The sequence below is a fragment of the Plasmodium vinckei genome, assembly GCF_900681995.1.
Source record: "Plasmodium vinckei vinckei genome assembly, chromosome: PVVCY_13".
Classification (NCBI taxonomy): Eukaryota; Apicomplexa; class Aconoidasida; order Haemosporida; family Plasmodiidae; genus Plasmodium; species Plasmodium vinckei.
In genome coordinates this window covers 233387-259491 of record NC_051305.1, presented here as the reverse complement: position 1 = coordinate 259491, position 26105 = coordinate 233387, and the positions used below count along the sequence as shown (strand labels likewise).

General features: G+C 23.0%; 4 protein-coding genes across 4 annotated transcripts; 3 read left to right on the top strand and 1 right to left on the bottom strand.

The window, feature by feature from the left end:
• Positions 1 to 230: 230 nt before the first annotated feature.
• PVVCY_1300600 (conserved Plasmodium protein, unknown function) lies at positions 231 to 4048 on the top strand (the record flags this gene model as incomplete). The annotated part of the gene is made up of 2 exons (XM_008623737.2): positions 231 to 3653; positions 3815 to 4048. 2 exons carry the CDS (start codon positions 231 to 233, stop codon positions 4046 to 4048), a joined length of 3657 nt encoding a protein of 1218 aa, XP_008621959.2.
• Positions 4049 to 4330: 282 nt separating this feature from the next.
• On the bottom strand, positions 4331 to 11754 carry PVVCY_1300590 (delta-aminolevulinic acid dehydratase, putative porphobilinogen synthase, putative; the record flags this gene model as incomplete). Its single annotated transcript, XM_008623736.2, has 10 exons — positions 4331 to 5623; positions 5797 to 8089; positions 8236 to 8625; positions 8769 to 9070; positions 9472 to 9806; positions 9974 to 10238; positions 10383 to 10724; positions 10860 to 11082; positions 11504 to 11551; positions 11651 to 11754. The coding sequence occupies 10 exons, from the start codon at positions 11752 to 11754 to the stop codon at positions 4331 to 4333; spliced, it is 5595 nt and encodes a 1864-aa protein (XP_008621958.2).
• A 2511-nt stretch (positions 11755 to 14265) lies between these two features.
• On the top strand, positions 14266 to 17196 carry PVVCY_1300580 (conserved Plasmodium protein, unknown function; the record flags this gene model as incomplete). Its single annotated transcript, XM_008623735.1, has 1 exon — positions 14266 to 17196. One exon carries the CDS (start codon positions 14266 to 14268, stop codon positions 17194 to 17196), a length of 2931 nt encoding a protein of 976 aa, XP_008621957.1.
• Positions 17197 to 19220: 2024 nt separating this feature from the next.
• On the top strand, positions 19221 to 25810 carry PVVCY_1300570 (conserved Plasmodium protein, unknown function; the record flags this gene model as incomplete). The annotated part of the gene is made up of 5 exons (XM_008623734.2): positions 19221 to 24818; positions 25000 to 25140; positions 25300 to 25374; positions 25512 to 25573; positions 25669 to 25810. The coding sequence occupies 5 exons, from the start codon at positions 19221 to 19223 to the stop codon at positions 25808 to 25810; spliced, it is 6018 nt and encodes a 2005-aa protein (XP_008621956.2).
• Between the last annotated feature and the right edge of the window lie 295 nt (positions 25811 to 26105).

The following is a 26105-nucleotide window of genomic DNA, read 5'->3' as shown; positions in this document are numbered from 1 at the left end:
TCAAATTGAATATACGAAAGATAGATGAAGAGGGAATTGAAAAAAATGCCTTTAAAACCAGCCACACAAAGATATAAAATAAATAGTAAATAGTGTGATACCACTTTTTAGCCATATATAGATATATACCTGTATTGGTCGAAATAAAGTGTTACCAAAAAATTGATAAACGGTGTTAATCAGTGTTATTATTACTATTGATACGTGTGTTATATTTTTTTGCGATAGATATGGAAACAACAAATACGAATAAAATGGTAGGGAACGATTTGGCAAGGGAAAATTTTGAGAGCGTTTATAATCGGATAGTAGTTAAAAAAAAATTAGACAAAAATGAAAATAAAAATATTTTTCGAGAAAATTTCGAGGTGCGTGAAATTACAGATTATAATATGATTATGAAATATGAATACATGCTGAAAACATGTTTTTTTAGTAGTAACATAAATGTTTTAAAGGCGTATAGATTAGTAAATGAAGAATATGAAAAAGAATTTGAAAAAGTAAGTAAAGATTTAAAGAGCAATATATTATATAGTATAATGAATACAAATGAAATAAATGATACAAGTGAGCGCATAGGTGAGTATTTCACTAAACATTTTGATGAGTTAAAAAAATATAATTATATAGTCGGGAATACAAATTATCCACAAGGTTTTGAGCAAAATGCAAATGGGATATTCCAAGTTTATTTATTTAAATTAATACCTAACAAAACATTATTATTAAATAAAACAAATTATGCAGATATAGATAATAATAAAATACCTGATAATTATGATTCTATTGCAATAGAAAAGAGTTTGTATTATGATAAAAAAAAGGAGGATTTTGAAAAAAAAAATAAGCAAAAATATTATTCAAATGGTAATAACAATTCAGAATATGATATTTCTAAGTCTGGATTAATGGATGGGATGATTACAACATGTAGTAGTAATAGTTGTAAAAGTGGGTTACAATACAGTTATTTATATAAAGTTAAAAATTCAGAGCAATTATTGCCATTATTTTTAATTAAATTCGAATTCAAATGTTTAAGAGTAGATATAAGTATACCGATTTGTGAAAGTTGTTCAATTAATAATGCCCTTTATTATTGTTATAATGATAAGGTACATTTATGTGATATTTGTGATATTAAACATCATGAGAAAAATATAATTTTAAAAAATCATAAAAGAATACATATATCTGAATCTCCTTTTCAATTTGGTAAATGCCCATATCATCCTAGTGAATTAGTTGAAACAATTTGCATGAAATGTTTTTGTAGTTTGTGTTCAAATTGTATATTAATAGGAAACCATTCTAAAGGTAGTTATAGAAATCATCCAATTATAAATATAAAAGAAGCATATATTTTATCGAACCAAAAGAAATCTTTAAGTGATATAAATATTGAAAATCGTAAAGTAAGGGTGTTAAATTTATTAAAAAAAAAACATAAATTATTGTCTGAAATATATTCTAATTATTCATCGTTACAAAAAAGAATAGATACGTTATATGAATATATAATGAGTGAATTAAAAAAAATAAAAAAAAAAAAAATTAATTTTTTAATGGCATTAAAAAGATCGGTATTATCTGAAATGTTAATAATAGAATGGATGGAAGCTTTTTTTTTCCATGCAAAGCTATCATTGAATTTATCTGATTTTATACTATACCAAAAAAAGCATGAATTATTAACTCAATTTTTAAATTCCAAAACTAGAGAATCTAATTTATTCAAATATATACCTGAATGGGTATTTCAAAAAATTAACATCAATTCAAGTTTGTCTATTTATGAAGATTCCTTTTGTAATGTTAGTCTATTAAGTGGTGCTCCTATTAATGGTGCTATCTTAAAAACAAATGAAGAAGAAAAAAATAAACTCACATCTTTGTGTAATTTCAATAGCATATTTGATCAAAAAAATAATTATTTTACTTTATATGATGATAATAAAATTGGTAAAGGAAACGAAGATGAAAGTGTAAAATATTCAAAATTAATTTCGAAAGAAAATGAACAAGACAAAGAAAAATGCACTAATGAAAACATTACATCAAATTATTTGGGTCAGGGAGATATAAATGAACTCGATTATCATATGACCAATATAGAAGACACTAAAAATTTGCTTGTATTAAATGAATTAGATAAAAATACGATATTTTCGAGTTTGAACAATAGGGAAATAAAATATAGTTTAGAAAAAGAAGAGATAAAAGAAATTGATAAAATAAAAAAAGAATACTCTATGAGAACTTTTTCACTAACTAATGATAAAATTATAAATGCAAATTTATTATTTTCATTATTTAAAAATAGATTAGGTGTACAAGGAAAAACAACAAATTTAAAAAACAGTTATATATATAAAGATTTATGGCAGCAGTTGTTAAATTATAAATATATAAATATTATTCATATATTAAAAGCAACAAATAATTTTAACAATTTGGGTATATTTTGTTCTTTTTTAAATATTTCAAATTATTATGATAGTTTAGAAGATTTTACAAAACATGTAATTAAGCATGAAATATATACATTGCTAAATAAAAATATTAATTATGATGCTAAAATGAAGGTGACTAAGCTTCTTGACAATATTGTTACATTGTTATCTATTCAGGGTTTTAAATTGTCTGCATGTATTGATAGATATATAAATATGTGTTTTTCCGATGTACAAAAAAATGAAAATAATATTTTGCTTTATGTTAAAGATAAAATTATGAATAATAATGATAACAAATTGTATGAAAATTATATAGAGCATAAAAAAAAAACCTTGAATGTAAAAAATGGTGATGGTGTGAAATTACCTGATGAATATGTAGATTTGAAAAATGAACGAAGAAACAGTGGAAATTTCGACTCTATTAATGATACAGCATATGATGAACATACTAAGGATATAGATAGAGAAAGTGTGATGGAACATAACATGGATGAAGAAGCCCAGAAAAAACGTCTGACAATCGACACAGCTGTTGATGAAATTAAGAAAGTTGCTAATGATACCGGGGTAGAAAACAGTGACATAATTATGGATAATCACATTGATGATTTTAAATATGATAATTTGGGTAACGAAGGAGAAAATATAGAAATGAAAAAGCAAAGTGATGTTTCTAACATCGGAAATGTAAATGATAGCGAAAAAGAAGAATTTTTTACATTAAAAAAAATAAAGGAATATATATTTGTATATATAGAAAAGCTAATAAATGATTTAATAAATGTGCCCCATAAAGATTTAAATGACAGTATTAGATTTATATTTTATACAATTCATGATGAAATTGATGGAATACATAGTGGCATAATAACAAATAAAAAAAAAATTAGCATACACACATTAACATTATGCTTAGATTTATTTATTAACTCGATTATATATCATTATATATTTTATGTACATGAGAAAAATGTAAATATTCAAATGAATGACAATCCATTATTGTATCAAAAAGTAATACTTTTGTTTGGTGAAATATTGAGAGAAATATCTATTTATATATTTCAAATTTACAATTTAGGAGTTTACGATGACAATTTAACTACATTTATAAATAATATTAAAAATAATAAAATGCTTACTCGGAAGGCTACCAATGAAAATATGTTCTTTATGGATGTATCTCAGAAGGTAAAATACATTATGAATTGTCTTGTCTTATAATTTCAATTATTATGCATTTTTTGTACCTCTGTTTTTCCCTTTCATGGGTATATTATAATCGATATGGTTTATATGGATATACGCATATATTTATTGAATGGTCTATTAATTTTTTGAACCTTTTGCAGCTTTTTACATGGATGCTAAAAAACTTAGAATCGCCAAGGTATTATGCCCCCATTAAATGGAGCTATAACGAAGAAATAGAAACAAGTTATGGAAATATTGTGAAGGAAATTATAAAGCTTGATAAATTAGCGATGGAAAATTGTACTAATGATAATGTTGATTATAATATATTATTTAGTGCTACAAATTTTAAGGAAATTTTAGATTTGTGTTATTCAATATGTGACAGTTAGTGAGTAAGGGTTCTCAATTTTGTTACAAAAACAAATAAACAAAAAAAAGCAAAGATACAAAATTTACGATACAAAAATATGAACTTAAACAAATAAAGAAGCACAAGTTAACATAAATTTTAAAATATGAAAAAAAAATGCATATATGTATATATGCATGGACGCATATATACACATGTGTTCGACATAGATTGGGCCATTGGCAGTTTCAAAAAGTGTATTTAGTTATTTTGAGGTTTTTTTTTCATTTTTTTTAAATTGGGAAAAGATCGATATAGATAATCATTCCAATTTATTTATATTTTTGTACAAGTTGGTCCACAAATTTTCTGGAGCGGATATTCCATAAGATATATGATAGTTTTTTTTTTGATTAAATAGTATGAATAAAACTAAAAGTATGTCTATTTTTTGAATTTTATTTAATATAATATTGTCTTTTAATAAATCTTTATTTTTATATTTTAATGGAAAATGTGTTAACATCATACCAGATATTTTATCAATAAAGTATTTTAAATCTTTATTTTTTTTATTTAAATATGATAATTTAGCATTATGTATTAAATAGTCAGAATAATTATAATAATTTTTTGTAAATTCATGAAAAGCTGATAAAACTTCCTTTTTCACTATATTTAAATCTTGTGGATTTGTTTGAACTAATAATGTAAAAAATCCAGCAAAATACTTTTCATAATTTATAAATTCAAATGATGAATCATATGTTAATTCTTTTTTTTCTCTTAAATGATGAAAAAATTTGCTATTCAATATATATTGAATAATATAAGATACTATACTAAAAAATAATGGATTTGTATATAATTTGGCTTTGTTATTAATAATTTCTTGGAAACTTTCTCCTTCATAATCTTTTAGATTTATATGTTTAGATATAGATTCAAGTTCGGAATCGATCATAGTTGTATCCAAATTTTTGTTATTTTTTTCGTCATCTGTTTTTTTTTGTTGTTCATTTTCTTTATGATATAATAATTTCTTTAAATATTGAATTAAATATAATGATATATGGATACCATTTGGCAAAAATCCAAACTGATTTGCACTTTTTCCTATTAATAAAAAAACAGCGTGTTCTTCTTTTTCTTTTATATATACATATGTGTCATCTTTCAATTTGTCTTCATAATTTTTAAATGGGCATAGTAAATTATATTCATCTAATAAGTCGTTTTCGTTTTCACTTTTTTTTTTTGTGAGGTCATTAGAAATGTGAGTCGTTTCAAAATTATTATTTGGGGTGCTTTGCTGTAACGGTGCATTTTTTTCTAATGGCATAATATTCTTCAATTGTTCTGTTTCTTTGAGATTTTTATATGCTTCCATATTTTTATTTTTTAAAGTTCCCAAATAGTGAAGAATATAATAATGAATTACGTTAGAAATGTCTCCAACAATTGTTAATTCAAATAATGATAAATCATTGAATAAATTATTTAATACATTTTGAACTGTTTCAAAGGTAATTTTTTCCACATCCTGAATATCAAAATTTTGATTTCCTATTGCACCATCAGATAGGTAATAAATCGTTTGTCCTAATAAATATGACTGTAAATGAAGAGGAGAAAAAAGGATATAAATGTGATCATTCTTATATGATGTTTGCAAAGCATAATACAATGAATATCACAGGATGAAGCACGGAACCAATTCAAAGAATAACAAAATTAACACAAAATGAAGTGTGAAGTAAGGTTTTATTCTGTGTATACATTAATTACCTGTAAATTGTTTTTGTACTCAAAAAAGTCTTTTTTTAATTTATCAACAACTCTTGGTAGAGATGAAGGCTCGATTTTTGTTTGTAATATAATATTATTTAAAATAGAAAATGCGGAATTAATATTTTCATATTTATTATATGTATATATATCGATGTAAAAATATTCATCATTTATATCTATGTATATGTTTATGCTTTTATTACTACAATGTATTTCAACATTTTCTCGGCTTATATTTTCAATTTCACCCCCTTCAAATAAGCATATAATAGAAAATAATAAGTCGAAGCTACTGGTTTTGTTTTGAAGCTTGTTTGACTTTTTTCGTAATATATCATTATGTGGGATTATGAGTCTTAAATAAACGTATTTTTTATCGATTTGTGTTTTATATAAATTAATTTTAATGCCATTTAGTAGTTGATAATTTTCTATTTCTTTTTTACCTTTATTTGATAATACATAATTTTTCAAATTCAACAATTTAATGTCCTCATGAGAATTTTCATTTGCGGTTTCGACATTCTGGGCAGCATTATTAGTATTACTGCTTTTTGGAAATTCATTATTATTTAATTCGTTTATTGGGTCTATTTTTTTATTATCATTATGGGTGATATTATAGCATTCTTTAAATAGGTCAAAATTTGGCTGAGTGTTTAGATTTTTTAAGATGCAATTTGTATTATGAATTTCATGAGGTTTTTCTACCTGTTTAATTTGTTTTAGTATATAACTAAAAATTGATGAGTCTTTTTGTTTTTGATGGATTAGATCGATATATTTTGATTTATGCAAATTTTGTGTAATATTTTGATATATATATTGGGGAGATAATAACTGTTTTTGGATATTTATTGAATAATTTGGTATTGGTTCATCTGAATATATATTATTATAAAAATATTCTTTAATATCATTTTTGGTTAAATCATTAAAATTGGCATTAGGAACATGAATAATAACACAATTAGGTTTTAATGAAGTATCTTCATTAAATATATTAAATAAATATTGAAAATAATTTTTAGCAAAATTATTTATTTCTTCAATTGTAATATTTTCAAAAATATGTTTTTTCAATTTTTTTTCTCTTTTTTCATTCATATATACACTGTTACATGAATTATAGTCAATTATTTTTTGAATTTCATCAGTATATATTTCATTCATTTTAGTGTCTAAAATATATTCATCATTTTGTTCGTTGCAGGTATCAGGATGACCTAATTTCATGTTTTGTGATGTAGAAGATGTACCTTTTTCATTATCATTACTACTATTATTATGACTAGTATCAGTAGTGTTATTTTTTTCTGCATTTTGTTCATCTATGTTGTCATAATCAATTTCATTAATTTTATAATTTTCGATTTCCCCTGCTGAAAATCCATAAATAATCAGACTTTTTATAAATTTATATAGACCGTTTATACTTTTATGAATAGATTGAGGATTTGTTTTTATTTCTATTGTTCTAATAGTGGCACCTTCATTTATATTTGTATATTCATTTATATCAATATTATTAAATATATCATTTCTATGTATATTAAATCTAAATGATAAGCAGTAAAATATGATGTCTTTTATTATGGATATTTTAAAGTCTTCCATAGATCTAATACTTTTTATTTCTTCTTTTAATAAAATATTTATATTAGCATTATTTAGCGAATATTTAAATATTTCAAATTGAGTTTTGAAATTATTTTCTAATGGTTTGTTTAATGATTTTTCTTCTTCCAAATTTACGGAATATTTATTTTGTAAATAAGATCGGAATTTTAATTCGGTAGCAATATCATTTTTGTTTTCTTTCTTTAGATTCTTAAATTTTACAAGATCGGCAATATTATCATCTATCACTTCGCCCATTATAGGAGTATCTTCTGGTATTAGTTGTGGAACTTCTTTATTATTACATGAATTTTGTTGATTATTATTAGCTGTATCAATTAATTTATCATAAGAAATTGCATTGGTTGTGCTTTTTGGTGTCGCACCATACATATGAACAACAGCAGGTAAATTTTTATTTTTTGATCGGAGTGTATTTTTATCGTTTAAAATATTCAAATATTCTATATCTGTTTTTGTTAAATTGGTACATTTTATATTATTAAATTTTTTGTTTATAATTTTTTGTGCAATATCAGCATTTACATCCCCATAAACATATAAATTTACATTCTCAGGTCTAAAAAATAAATTGAAATATTCCTTTACGTCTTTTTCTTCATAACGTTTTAGTAATTCTAGTTTTCCAATTGGGAGTCTATGAGATAGCCTATTTAAAAAAAAAATAAAATAAATTATAAGTTTAAAAATTGAAACATAGAGGATTAGTGTTAGTGAAAAGAGAAAACAGTAATAAATAACTCATGAAAAATACTATATAAATGAGAATAATTATGAAGGGGAGAAAATATGTACCTGTTTTCTCTATGCAATGTTTTTATAATATCGGAGTTAACTTTATAATCTACGGTATTTATAATACTATATTCAGAGAATATGGCTTTTTTTTCTTTTGTTATTCTTTCCTTATTAAATTGGTCTTTCCCCGATAAAACATCCACCATAACATCAAGACACTGAGATAAAATGCTATGCTTATAATTAAATTCGTCAACTGTATATATGTCATAATTTTCAATATCATCTTCTTTAATATTTTTTACAAAATTATCATATTTGAAATCGGTTAAAGCGTTTTCTTTATATATTTCGTTATTTAAGCTCACACTTATATAAAAAACGATATGATGAAAATCGGTATATGCATTTGTTCGAATATTTTTATCTATGATATCTTTTCTTTTCCTGTAAATGATAATGTGCATATAAAGATTATTAGAAAAAACGATTGAAAGTGAATACTAAGCATGGTTAGCCATTGGTCAAATGTGTTAACATAAAACGGTGTATATAAGAAACAATTAATATAAATGATGAATGATTCTTACTTTGAGCCCATATAAGATACATGCTCACATAGGTGACTAATACCTTGCTGATTTTTCTTTTCATTAACACTTCCAGTATTTACCTCCATATATACATGCAATTCTTCATAATTAAAATCAATTGGATTTATACAATATTTATACTGTTCCGAAATTGGATTCGAAGGTAATATAACATGGTCTTCATTATTTAATATATACATTTTTTTATTTTTATTTTTTCGTTTTTTGTATATTATACTACTTAATTTATTTGGTAATTCACATTTTATCAAATCATCATCTTGATACAAATCTTGAATCTGTAAATTTGGGGTCAGAAAAAATATAAATATGTGAAATTAATATGAATATGTCATAAATTAACAAAATGATAAGTAGTACAATTCTTGCTGTACCAATAGACATATATATGTACATTTTTTTTTAATACATAAGTGTAGTATTTTTGAGAGTGTGTTATAAAAAAAATTATTATTTATTCATAAGATAAAAATTGAACTATTTTTTGTGATAATACAAATGAAAGATAATCAAAAAATATTAAAATAAAAAAATATACTAATACAAATGGTTGAAGTTGCACAAATTATTTAAATTGATTTTATATTGAAGAACGACATTTCTTGAAACAATTTAAAAATTCTATTATTAGAGAATGTGTTAAAATATATTTGTTTAATAACTATAAAGTTAGTTCTACATTAAAATTATTGCTATTATTATCTTCAATATGAATTTTTTTTTCATATAAATTTTTGATATATAATCCATATTGCTTAGCAAAATACGTAATAATTATATTTGCCCCAGCTCTCAAATAGCTTTTGAATAACTCAGTAAGAATTTCATTTTCATAATTTTCATTCTCATTCAAATATTTTACATAACTTTTAATCATCATATATTCTCCAGAAACATTATAAACAGCTATAGGCACATTTATATTTTCCCCAATCTTTTTTTTTATTTCTCTTATAACATCTAAGTAAAACAAGGACGGTTTGACCATTATAATATCTGCTCCTTCTTTTATATCTGTAAATGGATGTAAAAAATATAAATATATTTATAAAAAACGCGAAGAAAATGATTTGCTATGCATGTGTGTACACGTTATAAGGAAGATCATAGTAGTGTTAAGTCAATTTATAATATACAAATCCACATTTTTATATAAATATTTTTAAGGTTTTTCTTATTACGCTTATCTACATTGTTAAGATCAATGTAATTGTTAAAATTATGTTGATACGACTGTTTGTTTTTAATAAAGTTTTTTGATATATTAGCACTTAAAATATATCTAAAGGGCTTATAAAGGGTCGATGCATATTTACATGTATATGATAAAATTAAAACATTTCTGAAGTTGCAATAATCCAAATTTTTTCTAATAAGTTCAATTCTATTATCCATTGAATCACTTGGGCATAAAACATCAGCTCCAGATTTCGCCAAACAAAGGGACTAAAATCATGATTAAAAATATAAAAAGAGATATATATACTTAAGCATGTATATATGTGTGCAAAATAATTTATTTTGGTATATATTAAAAAATATATTTATATAACCATGGTATATGATTGTAATTTAAAATTATAGTATTACCTGCTTAACAAGGGTATGAACACTTATATCATTTATAATTTCTTGGTTTTTATTATCATATATGCCATCATGACCATAAATATTATAAGGATCGAGAGCTACGTCAGCATAAATTATTACATCATTTAAAAATTTATCTTTTATTTTAGTTATCGTTTTACAAAAGTAACTATTCTCGTTATAGGATTCTTCGCAATACACCGATTTATTTTCTTCCCTTACTACGGGAAAAAACATAAAATGGTGGATGTTTAATTTTAAGCATTCTTCTATTTCCTTTACTATCCCTTCAAAGTTAAATGTGTATATTCCTTCTAGCTTCGTTTCCTTCTTTTCGATATCCTATTAACATTGTAAATATGCAATTATATAAAAATAAGTAGATGCAAAGGCCTTGCAATAGTTTTGGACATATTTAGGAAAACAAAACATAAATGCATAGATTTTTACTTTTTTTTAATTTTTATTTTTAAATACCTCCTCGTGGATGAATAGTGGATAAATGAAATTTGATGCCTTTATATTATTATTATTGTATAATGCTAGCAAATGTTTATTTCTTTTTATCCGTCGTTCACGCCTATTTGTATCAATATATATGTTGCCATGTATGTCTTTGGAGAAACTTTTTAGGGGATTTTGGGTTGAGACATGTTCGTTATATAAATCTTCAATTGATTTGTTGTCTTTAGTTAAATTGCTTAAATTCTAATGTAGTCGTTTTCAATTTAAACATTTAATGCGTTTTAATAGAAAGAAATTTGAAATATACTTAGTTATATAGCATTAAATAGTAAGTATTATATGCAATATATGTTTTATTTTATTTTTATCTTTTTCATTCTGTATGCTTCATTTATGATTTCTTTTAATTCATTTGTATTTTCTTTTTTTTTATTCAATATATATATATACACAAATGTCACATTATAAAGTAATCATTCAAATGAAAAGAATATGCAGAATACTACGGATAAAATTATGCCCACAAAATTAGTTTACACCATATATACATAAACAAAATAAATATTTATTTTTGATATGTTTTTTTTTAAATTATACAATATATTAAAATGAAATCACGTATTATATTCATATTATTTTTTAATTTTTATCAGTACATTATTATTCTGTTGGCTATTCCATCTTCTGAAACAGGTTTTGGAATCCTGTAAATGAGTAAAAAAAATATGTAATATATGCATTATATATATATATATGGATATATAAATGATTATGGATGTGAGAAAATATATTATTTATTTTACATTTGTCCAATTGGGGGAGTGGAGGATATAGGCATTTTTCCTAAAGTGACTTTTAAGACAGTGTACAAAATGTAACGCGAATAAAAAAGATAAAATAATCTCATTTATTTTTTTCATTTTTCGCGTATTTTTAATGACCCCTAAAAATGTAATCAAAGTGATTTGTTTTGTCACAAGGGGTGTGTATTTTGTTCTTTTCCTATATCTTTTTGCTCTTTCTATCTATATGTATTAACGCGGATTCCAAAATAGGAATGCTTATATAATATTAATGTATATTCATTTGAAATGCAAAACATAAATGGTTATTTGTAATACATATTAATTTTATGAGTGATTTGAGCAAGTTGCCATTTATGCTTCCTAATTGTGCATATATATGTGTTTTGGAGTATGTGTATGTCACTATGAGAGAATGTGATTAAACACGAAAACATAATTTATATACAACAGTAGGTATTTAAAGATAAACCTTTCAATGTGGTATATAAATATATTTTTGTGTATCATTCATTTTTATATATTATAAAATTATGCCAATTTTGTTTGTTGTAGATTAATTTTAAAAATGTTTTATATTTTTTATTTCATTTGTTCTTTTTATTTTATTCCATCAAATGTAAAATTCAACCTTAATATAAATTACATGAATTGGATTAAAATAAAGAAGAGAGAAATAATAACGAAACCACTCGATCAGATGTAGAAGCACTCAATAGTTATTCCAAGAAGAAGGGTAATAAAAAGTTGAAAAACACAATAAAAAAATTAACAAATTAAAAAAAAAATAGTAATGAATCAATTTAATGAAAAATTATAGAGTTAAAAATATGTATGTAACTTGTTCACTTTGTATATATATTTATAATGGCGTAAAAAAAAAATTAATTAAAAGAACGGATTAAAAAAAGCGATTTGAAAGGAATACCATTCGAGTTTCCATATCTATAAAAAATGCATACAAAATGTTTTCAGTTTGCACATACGCATATATTTAAGTAGAATGGAAAAGATATTTTTAATTCTTTATTTTATGTAATTTAAAAAGTTTAACTTTAAAATTATAGTTTTCTTATTTTAATTATTTGATTTTTTAAAATGGGTCATTAAATTATTATAGGATATATAGAAATACATAGAGATAAGGGTTATTTTTTGTGTATTATATCAGAATGTATTTTTATTCTAACAACAGGAATGAGCGATAAGAGTTGTTTGAAAAAGGGGAAAAAATATTTACACTTGCATGATATTCATATATAAATGGTATTTTCCACATGGTATCATTATTTGGATATTATATGTTTAGGACAATTTTTCACATTTTTATAGTCTTAAAATTTCAAATGTGCAATATATTATTAACCTCTGTAGAGTTTTATTTTATAAAATAAAAATAACAATGTGTGACAAATTGGGAAAATAGCTAAAAATACATTGAGACGATAAAAAAAATATAAGCATATGTAACTATTCATTTTGGCTAGCTTTAATAAAAAAGTATTATACGTAATTTTTTTTTTAATTTGCGAACTTTGGCATATAGACAATTTTAATTAATTTTAAACCTTTTATTTATAAAATATGATTTTTTAAATTCCAAAATATATTTACAAATTTTTAAATATTTGAAATGATAAATGTCTCAACAAAAAAATAAGTACAAATGGACATATTTTTATTTTTTTTTTAAAATATGCAAATGAATAAAAAAAATTATATATATTTTTCTTGTTTGTGTACAATTATATGAGAAGCTACTTACGAAATAAATATATGTGCTTAATTCAAATCATCGAGATACATTTGTATAATTTGTATCCTGTATTATGGTGAATAAACAATATAATAATATTTTTTTTTTTAATATTTCCAAAGCATAATTTCAATAATGTTATAATTTGTATATAAAATGAAAGGGTATAAAATAACCATTTAATTTTTCCATTAACTTTGGCATACGGGACATAAGTATATACAACTTGCGAAAAAGCATCCCTTGCGCATAAATATGTCTATACATATTATGAATAAAATTTTATTGATATTTTGTCAACAAGTATGTGGCAGTTAAATGATCCAATTTAATATTACTTTAAATATATTTATAATTTTTATATATAATATGCACCTAAAAAACGAAATACAATGGAGAAAGAGAAATAAAGAAAATTAATAGCACTTAGTATACTGCGTCCTATAATATTTACATATTTTTTTAAAATTATATATAAATTTTATCAAATATTTTTATAAAGATAATTACATTTAAATAAAAAATATATGTATGCATGTGTATTTTTAAAAATATTTTGCGTGCACATAATACATATTATATATGGCAGCATATTTTACATATTTTTCCATTTTAAATATTCAATGAATTTTAAATTTGCATACATTATGAGATATATATGATTTTTTCTTATAAATTTATTTTTTAAAAATATCTTTTGAATTTTAATTAAGAATAAATTATGAATAGTTATGAATATTATATGTTAATGTGTTTTGAAATTTGCATAAATGAATAAAAAAAGACGAATCATTAAGGAAATTTTTTTTTTTTAATTTTTTTTTTTTTTGTTACATTCTCTTTTTTTTAATAAAAAAAAATGGAAGTATTAGCATGGAATGATATGCTGAAACCCCGGGTGAAAAGGAGTCGAAGCATAATTGAAAGGGAAGAAGGCAACACGGAGCAGTACAACAATTCCAATAACCAACTTGTCATATATAGGAATTCTTTTAAAAATAGTTCATTATGTTATGCATGGAATGCATATTTTGATAAAAATAAAGTAAAAAAGAATATTATGGTTTGTTGTGATTTAAATAAGATGTGTAATGAAATATTAAAAGGAATAGAAAACAATAGTTTAACAATAAAGACATTTTCATTTTTATTTATTGGTGTGTGCAATATATATAAGAAAAAGGTTCATTTTATTGGCCAAGATTATGATTTATTAAAAAGGAAGATATTGTCTTTGTATAAAAATAAAGATCAAGATGTGGATGAATTAGGAAATTCCAAGGATTTGAAAAGGAGAAAAGTTGGGAAAAATGATAATGGTGATGATAGTAGTGGTAATAAAAGACGATTAAGTAAGACACCCCTTAATATAAAGAGAGGGTCTATCGGTTTAAATGAAGGAATACCATCTATAATTGACGATTTTACAGGAAGAAAATCTCGATTTTCTTTGGCTGCTGATGAAATCAGTATAGCTGGTACAGAGCCCAACAATGGTTATTATTTAAATGACAGTGAAATGAATAACCAGATGCTTATGGATATTTCTGGTATTAATGATTTTAATTTTGATAATGACAATAATACTACTAATAATAACATGAATAATAATTACCATGATTTAGAAAAGGCATTAGAAGGTTCATTCATTTCTAGACATAGTACACCTTTAAACAATTTAGACGGATTAAATTTAAATAGATCTTTATCAGAGTCTTTTAATCATATGGATAAGTTAAATGCTGAAAATCCTATACTTAATAATATGATACCGAAAAATATGTTTTCTAATTTGGATGCTTCACTTAACGAAAAAAGTATGGGAGGAAATTTTAATAATTTAGAATTTAATTCTGTTAATAAGAGTGATGGATTTAATTCCATGAGTTTTTACAATAATGCTGTTAATGGAGACAATGTGAATAATCTTAATTTATCTAATGATTACATGAATGGTATTGGTGGTAATCCATATATAAGAACAGATAATACTAATATGTTTAATAATATGAAAGATCGTAGTGGTATGAGTGCATCTAAAGAATTCCAAGACATTCCATATAATAATAATTTTATGGGTACTTTTCAAAATATGCATTCACCAATGAATAATAGAAATGATATGTATAATTTCAATCCGTATATTCGAATGAATTCAATGAGTAATAATAACTTTGATGGTAGAAATAATTTGAATAATTTTTCGCAAAGAATAAATAACCAATTTGGTGACATTGATGGAATGAGTAATGTAATGGTTGGAAGTATGTTTAGTCCTCGTAAACAAAAAGCTACCCCTCAAAAAGCTAATTATTTGAATAGACTAAATTTTGAAGCATATCAGAATTTTGATTATTTTGACCAAAAGGATGATGATGTTTTTATTAAAAAATTGAATAATTTACTCGGATTAGATGAAAGTGAAGGTGAAGAAGAAAAGGCAAAAAAAGGAGAAGAATCTTTGGCTATTCCTGAGGAAGGAAAAGAAAAAGGGGATTCTTCAGATAAAGATGATTTTGATATGGATATTTCTGATGATGAAAAAGATAAAAATAAAAACAATGAATTAGCTTTGCAAGGAAAAGATTCGAATAATAACAAATTAGACGTTTCAATGTCGAACAAAAGTGATAATATGCAAGCATCTAAAAAACGTAAATTAGAAAAACAAATAGTTGATAAAAATTATATGATAAAAGAATCAGTAATGAGAGGTATACTAAAAAATGAAAGTGTTAATTATAAAAAGTTTTTGATTGATACTATAAATAATGAAATAAATGAACAGATTCAAAGAGAGCATCGTGGATTTCAAAATTTTTGTTTACAATCAAATAATGATAAAATAAAACCAATATATAAAATGGAAATAAATTTTGGATATGAATCATTAGATTATGAGGAGAAAAAAAATGTACTTGAAAATTATTTAAGTTATAGTGCAAATGACGCAAAATATTTATATGAAAATAAAAATATATTAGATAATTTTAATATTAGAAAATGTTTAGATAATATTGATGGAAATGCTATATCTAATGAGAACGATAGTGCATTGTCTAGTAACTTTTTATCATTTGAAAATGATGAAGAATTAATGAAAAACAATTCTTTAAATATTGAAGAAGTAAGAGAGCAATTTAATGGTTTCCCATTAGACCGAGACCATATTATTCCTAGCGAGTTTAAAAACAAATTTAGTATAGATTTATCAATGACACAAAATGATCCAATAGATTTAAATTTAAATGACTTAAATTTTAAAGATGATATGGAATCTAGAATACATATGGATAGCCAGATATCCAAAAGTTTAGTGTTGTATGGTGATGATGGAAGTGTGAGTAAAGTTGGTGATGTACAAAATATACATAATTTAAATGAAAAAATGAATTGGGAATTTAATTCATCTTCTTTAGATTTGGTTGGGGATTCAAATTCTGATTTTATTAATATATTTAGTAAAGATAATGAGAGTGTAATATTAGAAGATAAAAGCATAGATTTTGATATAAATTTAAAACAAGATTTTGATTTAATTGCAAAGGATTTATTAGAAGTTTATAAAAAATTATCAAAAAAAATTAATTATATATTTTTTGATTTAATCACAAAAAATGACAAATCAAAGGAAGAAATATCTATTCTTTTTTATATTACTTTACATTTGGCTAATTTAGGTTATATACAAGTAATTCAAAAACCAATACTTCCAGAGCATTTGAATTCATATGAAGAAAATTTTTCTCGTCCCATATTGATACAGCTCGTTGATCAAAAGGAAAATTAATGGGTTGTAAAACTATGGAGATGCATATAAAGATAAGAAATATATATTTTTTTAAGCTATATGTTTTAGAAACTTTTTTGGTTGCATATGATACAATTTTTTTTTTGAAATATTTATAGTAGATTCATGTAGTACATGAATTTTATGTCTATTTCCTTAATGATTGAATATCAATGTTTAGTTATCAATACATTTTCCAAAATGAAAAATATTTTAACTTTTGTCAAATTCTTTTTAGTGAATATACATTTGTGAATATTTTATTAAGTTGGGCATATTACTATTTGCATTCTGTTATTATATAATTTAGTGTATTTTATATTTTCTTTATTTTGCCTTTTTTATTATGAATTTATTTTATGAATATTTTTGGATAACTTTGAAAATTGCAAATTAAATTATGAATATAGAAAAAAGAATTATATGAGCATATACATATATGTGTGTGTATATCTTTGTTGAAAAATATGAGCATATTAAAATTTCTTAAGATTGGATGTGTCTCGTTATGTAGGAAATAAATAGGAGTAAAAAGACAAACACTAAATTGTATATACATATTTTTCTCTTAGCTTTCTAACAAATAAAGAGAATAATTGCGAAGAAAGTTATGATGGCAAATCCTGATACTATTTAGAAAAAAATGCTTGTCCAATAAATAGTATGCATATTTCCATAGAGCCTTTTTCTAATATTTTTCCTTCACACTATCATAGAAAATGGTATTTTTTCATAAAAATATAATGCATTGATTTTTTATGCTATTGGATTGCCGATATTTTATTTTTTGACTTAATTGAGAGATCAATAAATAAAGAATATATTATAATATAATAGAAACCGCAATTTTTAATAAAAACAATATCAGTTAAAAATTAACAAAATATGTAATTAAATATTACATTTAAGACGTGATTATGGTCAAATAAAATTAAAAAATTCATATATTAATAAGTTATTTTATAACATATTTGAATAGCCAGCTTACAATAATTTTTATAATTTCTTTCGTTTTTTGTTCTTTATTTTAGTGTATGCGCAATGGACGTTTTTTTAATATATCAATCATTATGAAGCATACAAAAAGGCAGTATTTTTTATATCATTTATGTATTATTTATTGATACTGTTATGTTGCTAATTTTATTGTTATTATATATATATTTTTTTAACATTTTTTTTTGTTAAATATAATATTATATTTTGAACTTTTATGATACATATGTATTATTGTATTTTTTTGTTTGATATATGGAGGCCTTTGGTAATTTTACACAATTTTGAATATTCTTTGAAGAAATTATAAAAAATTTCATGAATATTCTGATGTGTTAAATTTTATTATTTATAAATGTGTATTATATACGATATACATAGTGTATACGCTTTCATATATGTGTACTTTTATAAATACTCTTAATATGTACTTTATTTATTTTTTTTTAATGGTAAAATGCCACTATAAATATAAATATAATAAAAAAGATAATAGGCGCTTTTTCATTCTTTCTTGTTTTTTAATGTATGTTTCTGTATATAATTATTGTTTCATTTGATACAACCAAAATAAATAAAATAATTGATAAGAGAAAAAAATATATAAAAATAAATTGGTCTAATAACTAGCTGTAAATATTACAAAAAAAATATAATGCATTATGTGTGTAAATAATTTCTTTTAAAAATATGGAATACACATTATTTTTTTAAGTCTCGAAAAATAGCGCATTCTTATTAATATACGATTTTTTTGTTTAAATTTGGAAAATTAATGCGTGAGTGAACAGAAATAATAGTATTAATTTGTAATATCTATATCTATAAATAAAAAAAAGACAATAAAATATAGTGGGATATATTTAAATAACCACTATGATATAGTTATAAAAAAACTGGTTTTGTCCAGTTATTATTATTTACTTTGTTTCGTTTTCTCACTTTTTTTTCATCATTGTTGTGTAAAAAAAATATAAAATCGTTGAAAAATATGAATAAATTTTTTGACATAAATAATAATAATAACAATGAGTGATGATGAGTTTTTTCGAGATAAATCTAGTAATTCATTACAATACATTAAATGTAAAACTAGTACAAAAATAGATGATATATTAAAAAGAAGAAAAGATAAAAAAATAAAAGAACACGATGAATTAAAAGGTAGTATAAATGAAGGATCCTTTGTTGGAATTGAAAAAATAAAAAGTGAAGAAAATGGTGAATATGAAGAAAAATATAATGACAAAAATAAAGGTATATATAAATTTAATAGTAATAGCACTAACAAAAAAAGTACCAATGATAGTAGTTATGACAATTATTTAATGGATGACTATATAAATGACGATAAAAATATAAATTCATTTAGTAGTTTCTGTATGAATAGCAAACTTGATTATTCAAATATTCTCAATAGGAAATCACCAGAAAAAAAAAAAAAAAACAATAATAATGATGATGAAGATAGCGATACTAGTGATGAATATGACTTATATGGATTTAAAAATATTCGAAGATACTCTAAAGAGTGCTCTTTTAATGCAAATAATAAAATAGTAGGGAATATACTAAATACTAGAGAAAAAAAACCCTCTTTAGACAAATACGACACGATAGACAAATATAGCATTATAGACAAACCTAGCAATATTGACAAACACAACACTATAGACAAATACAACACCGTAGACAACATTGTGGACATAGCAACAAATAATAGTATATCTGGTGATATTTTAAAACGAGGTATAAAATCATGCGCTAATATTTCTGCATTTAAATCTATGGGTAATCAAGTTGAGGCAAATGCAACATCGTTAGAAAATGATAAATATAATAATATGGATTATAAAAATAGTGATTACGTGAAAACAAATACTAAAGATTCTGAAATAAATCAGAGAGATGAAAAAAACATTTATAAAAGCCCTAGCACAGATGCTATTTTATCTCGAATTAAAAGTGATGACAATGATAATTTATGTGATAATAAAGATGATATATACGCAAATATGACGGATTTAAATAAAATGTATATGCAAGATGGAGATATGAAGAAATTGTATACACCAGATGGAAATATAAACAGAACCCCTACGAAAACATTTTCAAAAAGTTATTTTGAATATTTAAAATTTGAGACAGCTGGTAAAATGAACATAAGTGAGTTAGAAACTCCATTAAATTTAAAAGATGAGAAAGAGGATTATAGTGGAAATACCCCATTCATAGCTTATTATCTAGCAGGAAAAACAGAAAATAAAAGTTTAAATGGTGAAGAGGGCAATTTAGAAAATAAGACATATAGTTTTAATAAGGAGAATGATAAGGATTATTCGAAGGAAAAGGTTTATGAATCTTTCAAATTTGATATTAACACAAAAGAGAAAGGTGATGAATCCGAGCATGAAGAAACAGGAGGCACAGAAATTCAAGAAAATGTATTTAATGTTATAAAGGATCACAGTTTTTCAAAAAAGCGATCTCATTCATATAGTAATAATGATATAACAAATGTTAATCAAATGAATATAAATGATAATAAAGATGAGGTGGATATTTTCAAAAGAGTAAGTGTTACGTCCAAAAAATATAATTTTATAAAAACTGAGGAAGAGTATAATGATATGTTAAAAGACCGTGATTTTAAATTGAGCAGTAATAAAAGTGGATCGAGGAAAAGTACGAATAATGCAAATGGTATAGATATTTTAGAAAAAGTTAATACTGAAAAGAATATGAATAATAATGATATAAGTTTTACAGATAAAATATTTTCATGCAATAATTTTAATATAATGAATACAACTACATTTAAAGATAACCTTTTTAAAGAACCGGAATATAGCAAATTAGATCATAATGAAATAAATTTTGAAAAATATAATGGTGATATGTTATATTATAATATAAATGATAAAAATGGTATAAACGAAAATGAAAATAATGCATTAAATAAAAATATATCATTTTTCAATACAAATGAGGATAATTATGATCAAATAGATAGAATAGACACAATACCACTAAATAAAAGACTTTCTATGTATGGGAAGAGTTATGATGATATAATCAATGAAGGGAATATAAATAATAATAATTATAATAACGATATTTATAATAATCCCAATAATTTTGGTAGTATGAAATTTATTCCGAATACTTCTGCAATGATAAACCAATGGCAATTTAAGGATGGGGATATAAATAACATTCCTATTAATCGAAGTAAAAGTTACACTAATATAATTGGAAGTAACGCAAATGGTGATATATATAAAAATATAAATAATATAAATTATAATAATAAATTTATGTCAATTAATGATTTTAAAAGTGGTTATCAAATTGTTGATACAGAAAGGGAAATTGAAAATTTTAGAAATTCATCATATGAAAGTAAAATAAGAAATATTGAAAAATACGTTAATGATAATAAAAATAATTCATTTAGAAGATCGAATTATACAAATAAGTATATAACAATGCATGATAATAATACATTTGTAGGAAATACAATAAATAAAATGAATACTAGCAATTTCCATATAGACAATCTAAACCCTCTTCTAATAAACAATGTGAATAACCACAATATGGAAAATAATGGCAAAGGGGAAAATTACGAAAAGAATGCTTCAGACCAATTTTTCAAACAAAATGATATTACAAATTATTCCTCCATAAATGGTGTGGAGAATAATTCAAAAATGATGAATAATATGGAAAAGAATAACACATTCAATAAATCTATTATTTCAGAAAATGATGGTTTTATTCCTTTAAATAAATATATTGCAAATAGATTAATTGAAACTGCCGATTTTGGTTATAAGGAAAGTCCTTATACGGAAGAATCAAAAAGTGATGATCATAGCAAAAATTTTGATATTCATAGCTCGGGAAATAATGATATTAATAATAATAACGAAAATACTAGTGGATATAATCATGATATTACAAAAAAATATTGGATTGATTTTATGAAAAAAAGCTTTGATAATATTAATGTAAATGAAATAAAAAATAAAATTTTAAACGATTATGCTAAGGTGAATAATGGTAGTAGTGAAAATAAAGCAAACATGGAGATAGGGAAAAAAGATGCATTTTGTAAAGACACAAATGAAGAGTCATTAGCTAAATATATACAAGAACAAATTAAGGGTAGCATAAATGAAGTAATTGAAAAAATATTAAATCATAAAGAAATAAATTTTGAAATAAATGGCGAAAAAAACAATATATTAAAAAAGCAAACGGAGCATTTCAATGGTGATATGCTATCAACTCAGGGTAATAATTATTTGGCAATTGATGATGTTAAGAATGAAGAAGGGCATTATCGAAGTGATTCTAAGGTTAATAATGGTGATAATAAGAATATTAGCGTATCTATTAGTAATAATAATATCGATAATGCACTATTAAAGTATGAGTTTAAAAAAGAAGGAACCAACGACGAAATTGGAAAACAAGAAACTCAAACAGAGTCAAGTGAAGGAAAAATGGATGATACAAAATTGAAAAGTAGAGAAATAAATAATGAAATGATAATTTTAGATAAAGAAGATATTGAAGAGTTGTACAAACTAAATAAGCATTTAAAAATGAGCAATGCTAAAAAAATAATTGAGATAAAAAAAGATGATTGTAATAAAAAAAAACAAATAAAGTGGAAAGATGTATTATCTAATTGTATAAGTGCAATTTATTATTTAATTAATGATAATAATAAAAAAACAAATAAAATGAATAGTTTATTAGGTGATATAAATAATATTAGCGAATTTAAAAATAAAATTGATAATTTAAATAAAGAAAATCAAAAATTAAAACTTGAAATAGTGCAAAAAAATGATGAAATTAAAAAACATAATTATAAGGAACGAATAAATTTGAACAATAAAATAAGTGAGTTGTCTAAAAAAAATATAAATTATGAAAAAGAAATTAATATATATAAAAATAAAGTCAATGCATTAAACAATAAAATAATAAATAAAGACAACGAAATTGATCAATTAAAAAAGCAATACCAAATAATTTTAGATGAAATAGAGAATTGTAAAAAGGATGCTAAAGCTATTATCAAACAAGTGTTAAATAAAAAACATACAAATTTTATAGACAAACAATGTTTAGATATTTCAAAATATTATAATATCCAAATTAATGGATTAAAGAAGGAAATTAAAAATTTAAAAGACCTTATTAAAAATGAAGCAAAGGAAAAACTATTGTTAAATAAAAAATTAAATGAATTGATACAGTCAAATAAAGATATTGAAAGTAATACTGACAAAAATGATCTCACTGAAACAACAATATTTGAAGAAGATGATAATGATAATAAATATGATGAAAAAAAAAGTAGTGATGATAATCCAGAAAAAGAGCATACTAAATTAACGAAAATTAAGAAAGGAGAAGATAAGTATAAAATTATGTATTTTAATTTGGTTGAAGAAATGGAGGAAATTAAAAAAAATATTGAGGATCAAAAAATAGCAAAGGTGGAACAAAGTCAGGTAAATACATCTGAAAAAATTTTAGATGTATATAAAAATATTATTAAAGAAAATCCGGATTTAGATAAAAAAATCTATAATGGAGAAAAAGTATCTGAAAAAAATAATAATAATATTTGTAATAATTGTTCTATGAATATAACCAATTTTAGTAATGATGATCGGTTGAATAATTACGATTACAACAGTAACAATAATGATGATAATAATTCTATTGATAGCTCAAATATGGCAATTGAATATTCTAAGAAAAGTATAATACAAACAGATAAGTACAAACAAGACATAAAATCGATATCGTCTATGCAAAGATTGGGGCTTTCTAAAGAGAATTTCGAAATATCAAAGAGTGTCATTGAAAATACTTGTAAAAAGAAAGATGGTGAAAAAAAAAATGATAACTCTAGTATAATTGTATCATCATATAATGAATACAAAAATAACAAATATCCAATGGAAGGAAATTATTCTGGTCAAAACAACATGTATGAGAATCCATACCTAAACAGCTTTGTAAAAATGTTTATAGAAAATGCTTCTCATCTTGGTGTATCATTGGATAATTTTAAAAATTTTCTTGACAAGCCCGAAAATGCATACTCAGATAAAAAGTGTAAAAATTCATTTGATGAGAGCAATAAAATATTATATAATAATTTAATGAATTATGAAAAAGTTGAACTGATTAATATGTTTGTAAATATTTGTAATGATTTAAAAACAGATAATATATTTATTATAGTACAATTTGTAAAATTTTTATCTTTTATTGTATACGAGCAATTACCTTTGTTTACGTCTTTTTACTGTAACGTTGCATCTGTAACATCTACAGATTCACCAAACTCAGTAATATCTTTAGGCTCTATTATTTCATTAAATTCGCTCAAATTTGAAGAATGTGTTAATGTTATAAAGAAGTGGAAAGACCATTATATAAATGCAAAAAAATATTATCAATTCAGAAAAAATGTTCTATTAATTTTTCAATCTGAATTAAAAGATCTTCGAAAAAACCAAGTCGACTTTCAATGTGTGGAAATTATAAAAAATATGTACCAAAAGAATATGGAGATATCTAAGTTTTCAAATGTAATACAATGTGCCTATATATGTGTATATCTTTGAATTTTGAAAATTATAAAATTTAAGGGAGAAATTATTTCCCTAAGAATATACACATTTTCCTACACATTATGTTGCTTGAATTAGTAAAATTACTGCGTAGTATTTTTCATTTATTTAATTATATTATTTCTGTTTCTTAATTTAGGACCCCTTTGAAAAAGCAGAATCAATAATAAATAAACAATCAAAGGAAATTATAAGTAAAATTATCAAAGCATATATGAACCTTTATAAAATCGACAAGATAAATCAAATTATACCGCATATGAATACTATGAATTCAAAGGTACATTTAATTAGCATATAGATATATTAGTATTATTTTTATCATTTATTTTCTTCTTATTCAAGCCACTAAATCGTTTAGTTGAATTCATATGATTGTCATTTTGCTAATTTTTTTGTCTATTATCTATCATTATTTCCTTTTTTTTTGCTTTTTAAGATTAAAACACAATCGTATTTTATAAAGTCCATATCCACATGTTTAAATTTAAATAAGTCGGACAGTTTTCAAGAGGTAAGGCATTGGAGGAGAATAAAAATGAAAAATACTTTATTATATATTCAATTTTTCAAAACACATTTTATTACTTTTTTGTTCATACTATGCATGGTTCTAAATATCACATTTATTGACAATATTTATTTTAACAGATTGGAAATCAGATAAAGGAATTAACAACCATTCGTGTGATCAACGAAAAAATAAAAAACAGGTAGTTACATCCCCCAAATATGAATACATGTATAACATATGCATAATAGCAATTTCCTAAAATGGTTTATTATTTTTTTTATTTATGTAAAACAGAATAAACATGGATCAAATTGATGAATATATTGCCGCCTATACAATTATGGGAACCCTAAAAAAATACCTAAACATCACACATACAAAGGACCTATTACCATCTATATCTAAAATTATCCAAAAAAATAAATCAACCTTATAAGAAAATAAAAAAAGCGTTTGTTTATTATTAGTTATTTTTTTTCTTTTTTGTAACATAAAATTTGGCATTTTTTTTTAAATGAATTATTTTTTGAACTTATTTTTTGTCACAGTTATATGTGTTAGTTTACTTGTTTATTAATTATCTTATTAGTATCTTTATTTTTTTATTTATTATTACTTTTTTTGTTCATATTTATATTAAAAAATTAATTGGAAAAAACATCTAGCCATGTATTATTAATATTATTATACGTGTCTAATTTTGTTGATTATTTTGTCTTTATAAAATATAT